This window comes from Macrotis lagotis, chromosome X (assembly GCF_037893015.1).
Source record: "Macrotis lagotis isolate mMagLag1 chromosome X, bilby.v1.9.chrom.fasta, whole genome shotgun sequence".
Classification (NCBI taxonomy): domain Eukaryota; kingdom Metazoa; phylum Chordata; class Mammalia; order Peramelemorphia; family Peramelidae; genus Macrotis; species Macrotis lagotis.
The window spans coordinates 628302164-628320099 of NC_133666.1; the positions used below are offsets into that span (position 1 = coordinate 628302164).

General features: G+C 50.4%; 1 protein-coding gene across 7 annotated transcripts in view; it reads right to left on the reverse strand.

Moving 5' to 3' along the window:
- Window positions 1–244: 244 nt before the first annotated feature.
- ADGRL1 (adhesion G protein-coupled receptor L1) overlaps window positions 245–17936 on the reverse strand; it is a 63237-nt gene continuing 45545 nt past the window's right edge. For 4 of the 7 annotated variants that reach the window (XM_074203619.1, XM_074203613.1, XM_074203616.1 and 1 more), the window contains 19 exons: window positions 14436–15236; window positions 13394–13708; window positions 12964–13067; window positions 12484–12669; window positions 12006–12044; window positions 11647–11830; window positions 11210–11332; window positions 9906–10120; window positions 9067–9237; window positions 8412–8621; window positions 7974–8194; window positions 7569–7635; window positions 6589–6680; window positions 6100–6268; window positions 5789–5917; window positions 5500–5596; window positions 5254–5382; window positions 4837–4854; window positions 245–4358 (listed from right to left, as the gene is read on the reverse strand). In XM_074203619.1, coding sequence (XP_074059720.1) covers window positions 3619–4358; window positions 4837–4854; window positions 5254–5382; window positions 5500–5596; window positions 5789–5917; window positions 6100–6268; window positions 6589–6680; window positions 7569–7635; window positions 7974–8194; window positions 8412–8621; window positions 9067–9237; window positions 9906–10120; window positions 11210–11332; window positions 11647–11830; window positions 12006–12044; window positions 12484–12669; window positions 12964–13067; window positions 13394–13708; window positions 14436–15236 — 4010 coding nt within the window. In that variant the 3' untranslated portion in view covers window positions 245–3618. Of the gene's footprint in view, window positions 4359–4801; window positions 4855–5253; window positions 5383–5499; window positions 5597–5788; window positions 5918–6099; window positions 6269–6588; window positions 6681–7568; window positions 7636–7973; window positions 8195–8411; window positions 8622–9066; window positions 9238–9905; window positions 10121–11209; window positions 11333–11646; window positions 11831–12005; window positions 12045–12483; window positions 12670–12963; window positions 13068–13393; window positions 13709–14435; window positions 15237–16705; window positions 16768–17936 lie in introns of those variants that run through there. The other 3 variants (XM_074203618.1, XM_074203617.1, XM_074203614.1) reach the window with 3 other exon arrangements.

The following is a 17936-nucleotide window of genomic DNA, read 5'->3' on the forward strand; positions in this document are numbered from 1 at the left end:
ATATCCTGTATGATTTCTCTCTCAATGCTGTTGAAAGAAAAATGCTTCATACCCTAAAGTTCTTTATAAATAGTATTAATATATCCTGGGGACAAAAAAAAGTCCTTGGGCAGAAAAATGCCATTTCTCCTTTTGGACTGCTTTATTCTAAGACATAATCACAAAGAATTTGTCACTGCCCATCCCTGAGACTGTCATTGAGATCTTTCCTAACCTTTGGTTGCCTTCCCACTTAATATTCCATTTACACCCCAAAATAAATCACTCCATTCTAAATGTTCCAAGAAATCTTATTTTCTTTATTGTTTGATTTTTTTTGACTCGACAATGGTTTCTTTTTTTTTTTGGAAGTTTTTCTTTTTTTTTTTTTGAAACGTACTCGTTGTCTTTATGAGTCTTTTGTTTTGTTCTCGTTAAATGCACTCGACCCAAAATTGGTTTGGCATATCGAAAAGGAGGAGACCAAGGTGGGGCAGGTGGGTGGCAGGAGGACAGGAGGAGGGAAGCCCAAACAGACAGAGAGAAAGCAAGGATGAAAAGAAGGGTAAGAAGACAAGACAGATGGGAGAGACACAGAGGAGAAAGACAGACAGAGGGAAAGAGAGGCAGAGACAGAAAAAAAGGGAAAGAAGGCAAGGGAACCAAGAGAAATGAAAATTCAGAAACTGCCTCCCACAAAATTTTAAGAGGGAAGGAACTCATGAGCCCAGGGAAAGGAGAGTAGGGGGAGGAAACCAAGAACCTTCTCTATACAGTGGGTCCTGTCCCAGCTGGGGTGGGGGTGTCAAGGCACCAGGGCTGGTTGGGGTGGGGGGAACAGTTGGGTTCTCTAGGGTGGCTTGGAGCTGGGCTGCGATGGTCTCTGTATCCCCACCAGGGGGCCCTGCCATGCAGCCATGAGGCCTAGGAACCCTTGCTGTTGCTATCCCTGTCCTTGCTAGATGAGAACCTATTGACTCATTTCACCCTACCCCCATGATTGTCCATGTCTGGGGAGAGAAGGGGAGGGTGAGGGGGGTGGGGAAAGCAGGACTCCTTACATTCCTTCAGGTTCCACAGAAACCCAGGAGTTCCCAGTCCCCAGCTGGTGTCATAGGGCTGCCCCCAAGTTTGAGGCAGAAAGGGTATGGGGGCCCTCTAGGCCTTCCACCTACCAGCTCCCTCATCAGTCACATCCCTTCTCTACCTCTCCCCCCCCTCTCAAATTGGGCTTTTCACAGCCCCCCCCCCCCAGGTGGCCTTTTGCCACAACCAGGGAATGGAGACAGAGGTCATTGGGGGTAGCTCCTTCCCTAAGTCTCTCCCAAGCACAGAAAGAGGGGAATGTTGTGTTGGGGAAATGGTGATATGGGGCCTGTGGATGGTCCTTCCCCAACCTGACCTCACTGCCATTCAATCCAGGGGCTCCTGGTGAAATGAATTTAGCACTTTCTCCACAGGGTCACTCTCAGTCTTACCTAGGAGAATAAGAGATGGAGACCAACCATGTTCTCTTTCTAGCTGTCCTCCCCACCCCTGCCCCTAATGGGGGACAAAGCCGTCATTCTTTGGTTTGACCCCTTCTCCCCCACATGATGGGGGCAAGCCAGCCCCAGCTCCCCAGGAGGAGGGAGGGGGTTTCTAGCAGCAAAAAGGATTCCCCCAAGACCCCCTCTCTCTCCTCCTAACCACATATACTTGTTCCCCAATTTCTCCCTGGAGCTCCTGTCCCCCAAACCAAGAAGTTAATGGCAGCAGCAGGCTGAGACCCAAAGATGTTAGAAAACTCATGGCACTTGTGAGAAGAGTGGTAGAGGGAGGGTATGAGGTGGGGGGAGCAGGAATGGGGAAGGGCCACCCTTTGGGGAAATGGCCCCGAGGGACTCCAGGAACTGGGGCATAGGAGCAACACTGCCCAGCTGGGCTGTTCCCAAGAGGTGTGGAAAGGAGGCCTTAGGTGAGGATGAAAACAGGTTAGAGAAGAAGGGAGACTATTATAGCAGGGAGAGGCACTCATGAGCAGCCCCCCCCCAAAAAAAAAACCCAGCTTCTAAGAAGTGGAGGAGGTTTGGAGAAACAGTTCAGCTGAAGTGTCCTCCAATGCCTTCCCAACTGGTAACCTCTCATGCTTTCCAGAGAGGGCATACTCCCCCCACTCCAAACCCTGACCCCAAACCCACAGACATGAAACTCCCATCTTACCCTTCCCTTCTCCATCACCTGGGGACAGGGGGCCTTTGCCTTTTTGCTCGTTTTTTTAAAACTCTTCCATTAGCCCCTCTAGACAGAAAAATGACGCCTTTATCCTTTTGTTGGTCCTGAGGCCCAGAAGCAATTTTCAGTTAACAGAACTTAAAGAGGTGATGCAGCCACCTCAGGAAAGCATCTTTGGGTCTGAGGGGTCTCCCCTTGGCAGGGAAGGAGGGGCAAGGAGAGGAACATGGGTCTATTCCTGGAGCAGGTGGCAGGACACATGCCCCAGGAGAGACGATACTAGGGACTAGATTCAGAGGGAAATGACAGGAACATGGTGCCAGGAAGGAAAGAGGTTGTGTCTCTTTTGCTTCTTGTTTGTTTGTTTTTTCTGTCCTTTGATTGTAAAAAGCTGCCATGGAGGCCCCCACTCCAACCTGGCCAGGATGCACGCACAAGCAGAGAGAAGTCTTGGCTGCTGGGTGGGTAGGTAGATGGGTGGGCAGGTAGGTGGGTAGGTGCTCTGGTTTTGGTGGAGAGCCAGAGCTGGCCTGGGCTGTGGGCTCCCAGTGGCTTCAAGTGATGAGATTTTTTTTTTGTAATTTTTTTCTTTTCCATTTCGTTGAAATATTTACAGCAATGAGGGAGGAGGGGAAGGGTAAAGAGGCCCCCCGCCCCAGGGAGAGTTCCAGACCCAGAATCTACTCCCCAGAGATCTGAGCCCACAGAGCTGGGAACTGCCCCCCCTGAGGGGTCACCCCCATGGGCTAGGGGCCCCATGGGGGGTTGTGCTTAGTCAGGAGTCACCCTGGGGGGGTCAGTGGGTATAGTCTTGGGGAGGGAGCTCAGAGCAGGCTTGCTTCCAGAGAGGGAATGAGGGGTAGTTGGCTCAGAAGAAAGTTCAACATTGAAACCTCCAGCCGCACCCCTCAGTTTCCCTCCTGGGGCTTTCCCTTGGGCTAGAATTCCCAGTTTCAGGGGAGTAGGAGGATATACAGAAGGCTGTCCAACTGTCCTTTGCCCTGAAATTCTTCCATGGGGTGGGGCCTGCAAGGTTTCTGGCTGCAGAGAGGAGCCACTGAAAGGTTTGGCAAAGTGGGGTTTTGGCAACCCTTTACCCTGGGGAGGGAATCAAGGAGGAACTGTGTTTCTCCACCTTCTCACCCATCTACCCCAGAGGGCCCTCAGCTTCTCCCCGCAACACTCCCCCAAAACAGCTGGTGCGTGTGGCTGTCAGGAGCTCCTGTGTACTCTGTACATCAGGGACCCTGCCCCCTCTGCATCCCCTAAGGAAACAGTAGGGCCCATAGGTGAGAGGTACATCTGGAGAGGACAGCCTGTCTCCTACTCCGATTAGTTCACCTTTGATCCCCTAAAGTCCTCCCCTCCCCAGGGTTCCCCTCCCCTGGCACTGGGCCACCCAGCCCTCTGGGTCCACAGGGTCCCTCAGAGGCTGGTGACCAGTTGCATCTGGCCATCACCATCAGGCCCCGGCCCCTCGAGGCCTGGGGCAGCCAGGTAGCCTTCGTGGCTAGGCCGCCGCACCTGGTAGTAGCCCTGCAGGGGGTTCCGAGCCACCAGGGCCGGGCGGGAGGTGTAGTAGATTTCAGGAGGACCAGGAGGGGCCGGAGGGGGGGGAGGAAGGGCCTCACTGGGCCCCTCTGGGCTACTGTCCGGGTAAGAGGGCGAGTCCCGCAGGTTGGCCCCACTGGCATAGAGCGAGTCCCGGCCAGGAGGAGAGGAGAGGGGCCGGCTGACTGCCCCGTCCTCAGCCGCACAGCTCTCTGATTCGTCCAGGTCGCTCTGATACAGCACCGACTGGGCCCGGGGCAGCAGGAGGGGCTCCTCCAGGGCCTTGTAGAGCAGTTCGATCTCAGCCCGGTCAGCCCCCCCGGGCACCCCTGCCTCTTCATCCCCACCACTACCTGGGACTGGTGGCACTGGGGGTTCAGGTGGTGGGGGGCCCTTGGCTGCCCCACTGCTACCCCGAAGATTGTTGTGCACCAGCTCTGAGATGATCATCTTCTCAAAAGCAGCAGCATCAGCCAAGTTTCGTCCTCTGGGTGGTTCTGGACCTCCATCTCCTGGGGGGAAGTCACCGCTTCTCAAGGAGTAACTGTTGTTAAAGTTGCCATTTAGTGGAAGGGTGTCCATGCCACATGCATCCCGACCTCCTAGAGGGTGTTCTGTAAGACAGATGGGCATAGTCAGGAGGAAGAGGGCAATTCGCATGAGAGCAGGAAAAGAAGGGAGTGGGGGGGGGGGCTATAGGTGTGGCTGGAATGATGAGGGAAGGGAGCAAGTGAGGCAGGCCGAATTTTTCTCTCAATTGCTCTATGACTCTTCCCTTCACCCTGGGGAATTAAGCTCTTCCCACTTCTTACCTCCTCACCTGCTGTTGGGGATACTATTCCCTGTTCCAGCTCTCTCCACCAGAGAGAACTAACTTTCTCAAGGGCCATTATATCTCATCAGGAATTCTTCAGAAGATCCTGAGGAGTCAATAGCTAGGGGCTTGGACACTTAGGAATATGAAGGGCCAAGGTTGAACCCTGCCTAGAGAGCAGGGCAACCTAGAACTTGAGGCCATCCCCATCTGGCAGCCCTACTGCCTAAGATTGTCTCCCACCTCCTGAAATATTACTGGAAAAGGGTAGGACGTACTGGGCTCCCGGTAGCTCCCTGTAGGTTTGCATGAGGAGAGAAAAGAAAGAAGTTTAGAATCAGATTGGTCCAGAGATATCATCTCCCAACTTCAAACACCTAACCCCCCAAACCAGGGGTGATAAGCCATCCCTCAAATAAAGACATAGGTACCCCATTCCTCAAAAAAGGGTCCCATTTTTCTTTAAAAAAAAAATTTTCTTTAGTGGCTTAAGGTTACAATGCTTTCCTCATGACAGCTCTGAAGCAAAGTATTATTATACGCATTTTATAGATGAGGAAACTGTTCTTAGTCACCCAGTAAGTCAAAGAACTGCATTTTGAACCCAGGTCTCCTGATTCCAAGTCCCACACTCTTAGTGCTACAACCAACCATGCTGCCTTTCTCAGCTCTGTCCCCACAGGTAGTCCTTTTACCTGGGGAGTTGAAGACAGGGGGCGAGGAGGGATTGAAACCCACAGACTCAGCAATGAGGGTATTGTATGGGCTGGTCCCACCTCGAGGCTGCAGTACAGGGTTGGTGAGCAAGTGGTTCCCCATGGTGCCTACCAGAGAAGAGTCGGGTGTCAGAGATCACTAAAGAGTCTGGATTCTGATAGAATTTCAGGACTAGGAAAGGCAGCTGAATAGAGTCAGGAAGGGCAGGGGCATCAGGTTCTCACCTCGGTTCAGGGTTGGGGTACTGTTGATGTCTCCAGCCATGAAGGATGACTCCGTCTGTTTCCTCACGGTGTCATTCCACATCCTTCGAATTCGGCTCTAGAAAGACAATGCCAGACATGAAGGATGGTTCAAGAAACCTCAGTGCCCAGACTGGTTGACCCCTCCATGACAAGGCTAACACCTGACCTTTCTCTCCTAGATGGATAGCTTCCTCATCACCAACCCTGCCATGGAGCTGCTTTCCCAGCCCAGACAGAGCCCTCAAGCCTCTGCAGCAGCCCCGGGTACCTGAGTCCCAGTGTAGTATCGGTTGTTGCTGCGCATGGCAGAGGTCTTGAGGGAGCCATGGGCACCTCCAGGGGGTGGTCGGATGCAACAGTAGGAGTGGCGCAGACACTTGCTATATTCCTTGTGTACCTGAGGGTGGGTGGAGGAAGAAGCAGGAGGGTGGTGGGTCAGAGTGGGAGGAGTGGGGCTAACTCACTCACTCTGATCCCAAAGCTGGTGTATAGGGGAGAAACTGTTCCAGAAAGAAGAGGCCTGGGTTGGGGGGGGGGTGTGAAACTCAGAATACTTGGGTTGGAGCAATAGCCCCTCACCTTCTTCTGCAGAGCGCAGTGAAAGACAAAGATGAAGACCCCCTGGAAGGCATTGAAGGTGGTGAAGAGGTAAGCCATGACCACCGATTCCTTGTTGATGAAGAGGAGGCCAAAGGCCCAGGTGAGACCCAGTAGGAAGAGGAGGGCAATGGCCCCCAGGGCCCAAGACCTGTAAGGTGGGTGGGGGGAGCAAGAGGAGAGAAAAAGCATCCTGATCATTCCCTATGCAGCAGCTTCTTGGAGTTAAGTCAATGTTACAGAGCAGAGGCGAACTTAGGTGAAGTTGGAGGGATCTACAGGTAGGGAGGGACCATCTCCCTAAGTTTCTGCATCCTCCAGGTTACCCCTTCAATTGGCAACAGGCCAATAAGGTCCTCAGCCAGGCTGAGACCAAGGTCTGGGATGAGCAGTCAGTTCCTGGGGCTGGAGCTGAAGCTGAAGGGTCCTGGGGGAGAAGGGGGAGAGAGTTGTCTTTGAGTGGCCACTTACTTGATGTTATCCAGGCGGCTAGAGTCAGGTTTGAGCACAGAGGAGCTACGGATCATCTTGTGAAGTGTCACCATGAGGAACACCAGGTTCACCTAAGAAACAGAGAAAGGAAAAAGGACATGGTGGAAGGTGGATTAGCCTCCTTGGCTTGGCATAACTTTTCCTCACCATGATGCTCTTAAGATTTGGCTAGATCTGGTTTGAAACCATTGAATGCTGAAGGGAGAGTACCCTGTTGTCTGACATTGGAAACGTGTCCTTTATGGGGACTTAGAGGATAATCTGGAGCTATTTTGTCATTCCATTCCTATTGAAGAATCAACCAAAGTAGCTTCACTTGTGTCCACACCAACACCCATTGGATATTAAAGGGAGACTGAATGTCATCACTACCAGAATGTATGGAAAGAACACCAGATTTGGGAGTCAGGAGAACCTGTGCTTGAAGTTTGCTCTAGAGCAAACTTATTTCTGTCAGGGACCAATTGGATATTTATAAGATCATTTGCTTGCTATATTTGATCAAACATTTAGTTAATTCACCCCTAAAAACTTCTTAAGATTTATTGAATTTTAAGTCCTGCCTATGGTTGCCATGGCATCATCAGACCATGGACCTTTCACAGCCAGCACATTCCCTGCCTCTGGTTTAGAGGAACTCTGAATGTTTGTCTTGCTCTGTAGGAGTGTGAGTCTAGAAACTATTCCCTGTATGAGTAAGATCAGAAACCACCTTCTTTTGGGGAGACATCATAATTAGGCAAGGGAAGATTTGAAACCACCGATAGGTGGTGGAGAGAGGATTGGTTCCATTTCTTGGGTCTTTGAAAAGGGCAGGGAAGAACAGGATACAAAAATTTTCCTCCTTTTCAAATTTTAGGCTAAGTCCCTTAGTAACAATTCAAAGAATGAGAGGATGAAGTCCACTATGATTCAAGGAGCCTGGGGCTCCTCAGTTAGGGCTCTCTCCTCTGACTCACCACAATGACAAATGAGACAGGCCCAATGAAACTCCAGATGAAATAATTGTCCACTCGGAGCCAGCAGCTGTCAGAAAGATAAGGTAGAAGTTATGCTGGGAAAGGAGAAGGAAGGGTAAGAAGCATTTCTACAACCCCTACTATGTTCCAGATACTGTGCTTTACAAATATTATCTCATTGGAGAGGACCCAGGGAACCCAACAGCTCCCCTTCCACTACCAATAGGACTCCCTACTTTGTCCCTGGGGGGCTGATCCTGCCCGGTGGAGTGGGACCTTGAATCCCAGGCTCTGGGGAGTCTAGGGGGTTCCCTCTCCCTGAATGATCCTGTCCCAAGGGCCAGTGCTATCTGGGGGTTTAGGGAAGCAGATACCAAAGAGACAAAGGGATGAGCAAACACTCACGCCTTCTCAGTCCCGTAGCTGCGGTAGTCGATGGCGGCGGCGATGCCCACAACCAGGGCTGGGAAGCAGTAGCCTCCCAGGTAGTAATATTTGGTGCGTGAGTACTCGCTTTCAAACACCTCCACCAACAGCAAGTAGAGATGCACGCCCTCCAGGCACAGCCAAGAGAAGGCTGCCAGGAAGAAGTAATGCAGCAGCCCCGCAAAGATGGGGCAGGCGATCTACGGGCACAGGCACTGGGCATGAGGGGGAATGGCCCTGCCAGGGCCAGTCCTCCTGCCATGCTTCCAACCCGGCTGTACCCGTGAGCCCCTCTGCCCAACCCCCCTGATGCTGGAGAGGTCCAATGTTGGCACATGTTGACATTGCCTCTCCTCAGGGAGGGAAAGAAGTCAACCCTATTCCCCTGGGCAGCGGACTCCTTAAACCCTGACTTACCTCATATTGAGTCTTGTCAATGCCAACAAGGAAGAGAAGCTCAGCCAGGAAGAGGTTGATACAAAGATTCTTGTGGATGGTGTTTCTATCAGTCTGTAGCCCCCGAAGGAAGCAGAAGGTGGAGATACAGATAGCCAGGCAGACAAGGGAAATCACAATGCCCACCCAAGTGATGACAGATAGCAACAGCTCATTGATCCGACCTTGGTACTGGGGAGAAATCAGGAAAGGCAATTTTAGTATGCACCTAAACTTGATTCAACCAGGGCACCATTTTAGGCAATTGCTAAGGACAATATGGACCACCCATCCAGACCTTCTGCCCCTTCATCAGCTGACTGGATCCCACCCTTTTGTGGATGATATGCTCCCTTCCCCCATGCTCTGGAATGCCCATAAAGAAGTAATGAAACTAGCACTTTCTCCTCAATGTCTGAGGAAAAGGTGGCAATTGAGACAGAGTAAGGAAAAGTAACCCTTTTCCCTTGTCATATCTACTTGCTTCAGCCCCATGCCCTGAACAAGGGAGATACTGATGGCTCCCTATGCCCAGGAAGTTGGGATTCCCTTGGCATGCCTCATGTTATAATGCCATGCAAAGCCAGGCTAACAAGCAGGCCCTGGCCCAGTAGAGCTGGTGGAGCCACTGGCTTACGATCTCACGGTGAGCCATGAGCACGGCAAAGTTAGTGAGGTGGCTGCAGGCACAGGTGGTATGGGTCTTGTTGGAATCCACCAGACGACAGCCCTGGGTCGACCAGTAGCCCAGCATGGAACGCTCTGAGTAGTTCCAGAAGGAGCAGTTGGCATTGAAGTGGTTCTTGGCCTGTTGTGTGGTGGTAGTTGGGGGGGGGTGTCAGAGTAATACAGTGAGAGGCATAAGATCTTTGGAGTCCTTTCCAACCCCTCACCCCCACCAGGGCCTCAGACACAGATACAGCCACTGGATAAGTACCATGGGGTGGGGGTGAAACCTACAGGTAAGAGGCTTTTAAAATAAGATAAGAACTTAGCACTCCATGCAAATGGGAGGCAGTATAGTGAAAAAAACATACTGAACTAAGAAAGAGTCTAGAGTTTGGGGTTCAAGTCTCCTATCTAGCTCCAAGAAGCTATGTGACCTTGAGCAGCCGCAACATCACTGAGCTTCAATTTCCTATTGCAAAATGGGGGAATTGCAACAAGAAACCACTATGATTCCCTTAAAGTTCAAAAATTCAATGGTCTAGTTTAAAATAACTGTACCTGAAGTAGGGAGTGCTAAGTACTATGAGAATCAGGAGCTAAAGAACTCTCCTATAGGGAAGAGCTCTGACAGTTTCCTTCTCATCCTAGGGATGTGGTTCATTAAGTTCTGCCCTGCTCATCATCCCCTCCCCAGATAAAGAATAGGACCCCTGGGAGGATGATGCTCTTGATAGGCAAGGATACTCAGAATCATCCTGAGGAAATGAGCATTGTGAGAGGAGGAGCAGGTTAAGTTCCAGGACTTACCTCTAAGTGGGCAACAGTGAAGATGACTGGGTCCATGAGGAACACACGGCTCGATTCTTTGTTGATGGAGGCGGCAATGACTTGGGAATTTACCACTAAAGCAGCTCCCCCAGGCCCCCCAGAGCCTGCCTCCCCTGCCAGCTTCACTGTGGCATTCTCCGTGGACAGAAAGAGGCCGAGGTTATTATAAAGGATGAAAACAACTTTCACCACCCCTGGAATAGAGAGTAAGGGGAGAGCTGTCAATACTGTTAAAATACTTGCATCAATGTTGACTATTTCCTACCTGTGTGACCTTGGGCAATCTCTTCACCTTAGTCCTTCATGTCCTCAGTTGTAAATTGAGAGGGTTAGACTAGATCAGAGTTTTTGTTTGTTTTTTTAAACTTTTGTTGTACCACAGAAATGAAGTCCTTTATCAGAATAATGTATTTAAATACTTAAAATAAATACTTTAGATGGCAAAAGTAACCAATTATAGGGAAATGCAGTTTTCAGAATTTAAAAAAAAAAAAAAAACCATTCACAGATCCACCCATCTCCCTCCTCCACTCCAGGTTAAGAATCCTTGACTCAAAAGACTTCTAAAGTCTTTTCCAGGTCTAAGTTACTGACTGGAAGCATTGGAGAACTAGAAGAGATTTTGGGAGATCTCTAGTTCAATTCATACACAAAAAAGAACCCCAGCTATAACCTGTCCAAGAAGTGTTTGGGAGGCCTCTCCTTGAAGATCCAGAATGAAGGGCAACTCATTATCTCCCAGAACAGCCTATTCCACTTTGGGATAGCTCTAATTTTAAATACATTTTTCTTGACATCAAACCTGAATTTGTTGTTTTGAAACTTTTTCCATCCATTCCTCCAGTCTCTGCCTTCTGAAGCCAAATAGGATATGTCTAATCCCTCTTCCATTTAACTGAGAGATTCAGATACTTGAAAATAGAGACTATGCTTGTGATTTTATTTTTCAGGTTAAATATCCCCAATACTTAGATACTGTAAATTCAAGGTCCTTTGGCCATTCTGGTGAATTTCCTCTGGATGCTCTCCAACCTATCCACATCTTCTCTACATGTAGTCCCCAGGACCACAATACTTCAGATGTGGTCTAACCAACCTGGATAAAGTAGGGTGGTACAAACAACTCATTATTCCTGGAGGCTAATAAATTACTTCTGGAGAGGACCCATTCACTATATATTCTGGTTTGCCATGATGAAGCTGAGTGCTGGGGTGTTAAAAGCTCTCAGCAATACCCTCCCGAATGGGTTCACTTCCATCCCCCTCTCTCCCCTGGTACTGACCATTACGGCTGTTCTGCTTGATGGTGTTGGCAGATAGTTGGATAGAGTTTTCACTGGGGTACTCCTGGGGGAACACCAGTTCTTGTACCTGACCCTCAGTGTTCAGCACGGTAACCTCGAGCACTGTGAAGGGACATGAGAAGTGCTTCAGTACATTTGCCTTTGGTATCTAGGCCTGAAGATGGAACTCTCTGGTAGGAGACTTGGCTGAAGGAGCTAGGCAAGATGCTCTCCCTCCTTATGGCCTAAAGTCTTCTTATCCATGCTTAAGTCCCTTATGTTCTCAGCAGGTTCCTGGGTTTATATCTGGAGCCAAGACATATGTCCAGGTGGGTTGCTGAGTTCTAGGCTTCTTTTGGAGGTACGTCTACATAACTTAATCATTGCTTCATGTCCCAGGCAAGGAGATGGTTTTTTCCCCAGGGGGGATTACTCACCCACATTCTGCTTCGCAGTGAGGAATCGAGCTGGTTCTTTGACATTGTCAGCCAGCAGGAAGGCCCCCTCCTCCAGGATGTCCAGGAGCATGGTGGCTGTGTGCACTTGTTCTGTGGCGTTCATGTCTTTCCATGACTCCAGGGCTTCTGGGCGAAGCAGGTTATCCACTGTCTCTACCACTGCCTGTGGGGGTGGGATAAGTAAGATTTAGAGTATCTGTTCTAACCTGACTACCCCAGCTCCACTTTTTTCCCAAAGTCCCAATGTTCCCTTTCCAACCTGTAGTCATTCTTAGCCTGGCCTACCCTGGTCCCTCCCTCAGCCCTAAGCTGTAGTTGGAGCGCCGTTTATATCTCACCTTGATATAGTCCTTGCAAGTCCTCTCTCGCTTGTGCATCTAGAGCAGAAGAAGAAGTTGTCAGACTCAAAACCCTAGTCCCCATACTGGCATCCCAGTCCCATTGTTTCTGTCTCAGCTAGGATCCTAAGGGTCCTGTTCTCACCCATGTCACCAGCTCATCCTGATTGCCAGCCAAATATCTAACTCAAGTGGCTTCAAAGGTGAGCTTGGCAACTAATTTCAGAACTTCCTGACCTCACAAGATGGTTCAGGTGTTATAGCTGCTAAATCTCAGCCTTTTGGATTCATTTCCTTTTTCAACCGGGGAGTTGTGAAGGTGCCTCAGAATGGGGCTGCAGAATTGGGAGGTAAGATAGCTCAGAGGCTGGGTGGTACCCAGGCCCCATTTGAGTATCTTTTTTTCCTCTCTAAACCTAAGCATAGGGGATCCTTTTAGTTTTCCAAATTCTCCCAAGATGCCCATGATCGGGCCTACCTTGTTGTAGTTCTTGCCAGCGGACTCGCGCTCGATGGGACGGAGAGCCTGCAGTTGGGCATCCAGGATGTCCAACAGCTGCTCCATTAGCTTCACTGAAGATGAGACATCACCCGCATAGATGGAACCCCGGGTATGGCGGGCCAGCTCACTGGCAATGTTGGCTGCATTCTCACCACTCTTGATCTGGAGGCAGGAATCCCTTACCATGACTGTTGCCTTCTCTAAGCACCCATTCATTCCCAATTCTTATTGAACTTCTCCTTGCCCAGATTTTGTCCTCGTAGCCCTTGCAAGGATCAGTTTTTCTCTCTTTTCTCATTATTCCAGTTCCTCACTCATTCCCCTACCCAGTCCCTCTTTTCTATGTCTCTCCAGTAACCTAGGAGCTCCCTCTCACATTCAATCTCCCATCAGACCCTTCCCATCCCTATGACTCAATGCCTCAAGGTACGATGGAGTAGGAGCAACTACTGGTACCTTCTGGGCCACCTGGTTGACCCAGGGGGACGTACAGTTGCTGAGATCTGGGCCTCGGGGGTTCCAAAGTCCCAGGGCTGGTAGACACTGGAAGGAAGCGATTCCTATAAATATGAACAAAGATAGGAAGAGACAAATGGGAGGGAAGAATGAATAGGTGAGAAAAAAATAAATGAAAGATGGGGAAGTGAGGAGATAGTGATAAGAAAAAATGGGAGAGGATCAAAAGATGAGAGAGCAGGAAAAACCAAAATAAGGTTTAGAACCAAATGGATGGGAAGAGACAGGAGAAGGGGAAATGGAAGAACAAAAAAAGAGAGACAAAGGAACAAAGTTGTAGGAAGCAGATGGACAGTTGGATGTTGACATTTTCTATTTACCCTTTCCACTCAAGGGGAAGAGGTCACCCTAGCATCCAGAACTGACTCACCTCTTGTGCCCTTAGGGCAAGGCCTTTCTACCAACATGCCTTGCTGGGTGGCTGGCCATTGGACTCTCCGAACCTCCCGGGGCTCACAGAATAGCTCAGGTGACACATGCAGATTGGGGGCCGGGGGTCTTCGAGTACTAGGGGCTGGGGCTGTAGCAGGTGGTACATCAGGTCCTAGTTGATTGATGGCACCCACAGGATGGGTAGTGAGGGGTGCTCGGCGGAGTGGTGTGGTAGCAGCAGGTGAGGCTGTGCTTGTCAACGGGGTGGGTCGGGCTGTAGTGGTCGTGCTGAGGGGAGGTAAAGTGGCTGGGCCTATATTTTAGTAGGGTGAGAGAGAATGTTAGAGTTGGACCTTTCTGAGCACTATATCCCATCCTCAGACACATCTTACCCTGGTATTCCAAATCACCCCATTCATAACCATTTTGCTACTGTGTCTCCTGATAAGTCCAGGAAATGTTTTGGCCCCCTGAAGATCCTTACTTCCCTCCACATCTAGTGTGGCCAGTCTTTCCACAACTTTAGCACAACAGTTAGGACAGGTCTTACCCATACAAATGACACAGATCTGAGGCCCTTCGCTATCTGGTTACCCTTCTTGGGATGCTCCAGCTTATTCACATCCTCCCTGAATATAGTCTCCAGGACCACAGTACATCAGATGTGGTCTGATTCAACCAGGATAGAGTAGGGAGACAAATCACCTCCTTATTCCTAGAATCTAATGAATGACTTCTGGAATCCCACACGAGATAGACCCCAAAGTCATGCCGTGTGGAAAAAGCAGTTGTTTAAAATCCTGGCTCTTCTATTTAGCATCATTTTGGTCAAGTTACTCAACCTGATCCTCAGTTTCCTTATCTATGAAAAAAAGAAAATTGAACTAGATGATCCCTAAGGTCCCTTTTCTAGAATCTGACTATACTTAAGATGGTGGAAGTATTGAAAATGAAGTCAAAGATTATCATTCCTGTTACTGAGTCTAAGACCAAAGGAGTATCAATGACTCAGCCAAGCCTGGGTCAGAGGTTACCCTTACCAGCACTGGGGTCTGGTGGTCCAAACTCAAGACTGTAGCGCACCACAAAGTAGTTGTTCCACACATAAAGCTGGTTGTCACGGGGATTGTAATCAACTGAGGAGACAAACTGGTAAGGGTTGGGAAATGCCAAGCTGACGGGTTCTTCTCGGTTGGCATTAGTGTTGAAGGCATAGTCGACTCGGTTGCCAGCAGCCTCACTGTCATCATCCACATACACGGAGCGCAACACGTAGAGGACACCACAAACCATGAAGGCATTGGAGGCTGATCGCTTGTCATAGCCTGTCTCCCAAGTACCCTCAAATCGCAGGGTGTAGGGATTGAGCTGGCTGACTACCAACCGCCCATTGTTGCTTTCTGTGGCATAAATGACCCACAGCCCATTCTCGTCCACTGCAAGGTCAATATCTGTCTTTCCCCCCCAACGATAGGGTGAGGTATCATGGTAGTTAGCAGTGTTGATCACCGTCTCCCCACTCTTGATACGCGTCCGTAGGTCATACTTGACAATGTTTCGAGTTCGTTCCTTATTGTAGAAGACAGCACCATCATAGACCACAAAGCCTGTGCCATCCACACGGTTGGGTAGGCGGTAGGTGGTGGTGTGGCGGGCAGCCACATAATCCTCCCATGATGCATATTCGGTCAGTGTGTCTGTTCGGTAGGGGATCCATGGCATCACATAGATGCGGTCCCCAGCTTGTAGTGGGTCCTTGCACCATGCCCCTGATTGGTGCTCTGACTCATGTGTAGATGTGGCTTCCAGCACCTTCTGAAGAGTCCCAGGGCACACGAAGACTGGGCCAGGGGCAGGCAGGATAGGGGAGGTAAGGGGGTAAAGAGAAGGCACAGGGAGAGAGAGAGAAAGAGAGAGAAAGAGAAAGAGAAAGGAGAAAGGAGGAATCGATCATAGGAGGCCAGGTTAAAAGGCAGGTCTCCCCTCCTGCAGCTGCAGTCACGGTTGCTTGGTGGGACTGGTGATGGGAAAGGAGTTTCTGGGGTGGGGATGGGGTACCTCCCTTGCTGTTCCCTGCCCTAGAGAGGTTACCTCTGGAAGCTGAGAGTGGTAAGAGTCAAGACCTGGTTAGTGTATGGGAATATACCTTTCTTTTTTCTATGCAGAAGATAAAGAGACTACACTGGCCCTGGATAAAGGGTTTGCTTTGATACCTCCCCTAAGTGTTCATAGCATAACTGAAATTGGGGGCATATATATTCCTCTGATTTTTTTTACCCACTCCCCACTTTGTGCCTTTAGGTTTTTCCTTCAGGAAAGTCAATCAATATTCCTGTTTCCAGGAGTGTTTTAGAGGACTCACATACTCTCCTCCACTGGGAAAGACTGTGCCCCACTTTCTCTGCCTGGAAAACCTGAAGGGGTTCACCAGTGGTGTTGCTGAGAGACTCCCCCATACCATGGACACTGTCTAGGGTCCTCCCGGACCAGAGGTGGTGTTGAGGGGTCCCTCACACCACGGGTAGTGTGGAGGGCTCCTTCTCACCAGTAGTACTGTCAAGACCTCGCCCCGCCAGGGGGCAGGGGAAGGGGTATCAGCTCTTCCAGTGATGGTTATAATGATGTAGATGGTGATGATGATGATGCCCAGTCTTCCCCCACACAATAAAGAGCAAGGAAGAGGATTCCCTGGGGGCAAGTTCCAGCCTAGGAGGGGCCGGGAGGAGCGGGGGAGGGGCGGCTCCCCTCACCCTCCTGCTGGTAAGGTTTCACTAGGGGGGTCACTACACGATCATTTCAGCAACAGACACTGGCACTCGTGCACATGGGGGGGAGGACTGGCGAGGAGACGAGGGAGGAGGCAGGGAGGGGAGGGGGGAAAGGGCAAAGGACAGCTATGCGGCGGAGAAGAGAGACAAGGAAGGGGAGGGGGCGGCGGCGCCAATCCTGGGTCCGAGGTGAGCCCGAGAGAGCCTGGGGAGAAAAGGTTAATAATGCTGGCGGAAGGAGAGAGAGAGAGAGAGAGAGAGAGAGAGAGAGAGAGAGGGAGAGAGGGAGAGAGGGAGGTCAGGAGGGAGAGAGAGAGAGATAGAGAGAGAGAGAGAGAGAGAGAGAGAGAGAGAGAGAGAGAGAGAGGTTGGAGGGGGCGAGCAGAGAATTCACTCCAGAATCTAGGCCCGCCCAGGATTACTCGGGTGCAATCCCAGGTCCGGCCAGGAGGGGACGAGGGAGGGGACGAGAATCTAGAATGAAGATAGGGCCCCCCCCCCAACCACCGGCCCCCCTCTCCCTCCCCCGCCCCCCGATTTACCTGGGGCCGTCCCGGGCTCGGGAAGAGGGATCAAGGCAGCGTTGGTGTCAGAAAGGTGGGGGCCCCGCCCCACCCCCCCCATTCCCTGAAAAGGAGGAAAACCTCGACTGCATCTCTGTGTCCATTCGGCCCTGCCCCTCCCTGCTCACCCCCCGAGGACTGGCCTGGAGGGGATTCAGCCTCTGCCCATCACGAAGTGCTGGTCCTGACTTCTTGGTAGGATGAGGATCAGTTTCCCGCCCCGCCCCCATTCCCACCCCCACATGGGTGGCTTCTCCTCTTTCCCACAATTTCTAGTCTCACCCCTATTAAAAAAGCTCAGTCACAGGATAATGATGATCAGTTGGGGATCGTAGAATTTAGAATGGGTAGTGACCCTCTTCTAGGGCAGGGCTTCTTAATCTGGGGTCTGCGAACCCTCAAGGGCAGGGGACTAGGGATAGATTCTAAAAGGTCTGTGAATTTGGATGGGGGAAAAGAACATCTTTATTTTCACTAATGTGAAAATCTTCAGTTATGATTCTAGAAGGGGAAAAAAAATGAATATTCCTAGAAGGGCTTTGTAGGTTGTGACCATCCGGCCAAAGGGGTCCAAGACATAGGAACACTTACTCTAATCCTAACAGAGGAGCATGAGATCCAACAAGGTTATGGACCTATCTCAGGGTCACAGGGTGGTAAATCAAAAATTCAAATTCAAGGGTTCCAACCCTAATTATTTCCTTTACCTTTACAATGTTTCCCCCCATTAACACCTATTTTGTTTTCATTATTATTCAGGAGAGTTCCTATTCTCCCCTTCACACAATAGCAGTTTTTAATTTGCCTCTGAACCACAATATATTTCTAGTATTCCCCTTTACAATTGAAGCTGATTTGTTTTATCTCCCTCATTTCAGGGACTACAGGCAATTGAATGCAACACAGTTATGTGGTTCAGGAAATCTTAACCCTCCCCAGTCTCTGCCCCACCTGAAACCAAGGCCATGAGGGAGAGGGAGAGGCACAGGGAGATGGAGTCCTGGGGGGGGGGGGGTCTGAAGTGAATTCTCTGCTTTCACTCAGCTGCTTTCTGAAGCTGCTGGCCTAGTAGTGGGCACAGGGAAGGGAAGGGAGTGTCTCAGAGCTCCTCTTGGACATTGACCTGAAAGGGCAGCAGCAGGTAGCCATTGCCTCTCAGGGGTCCTAGTTAACTTGGGGAGTTCATGCATGAGACACACAGAATTTGCCT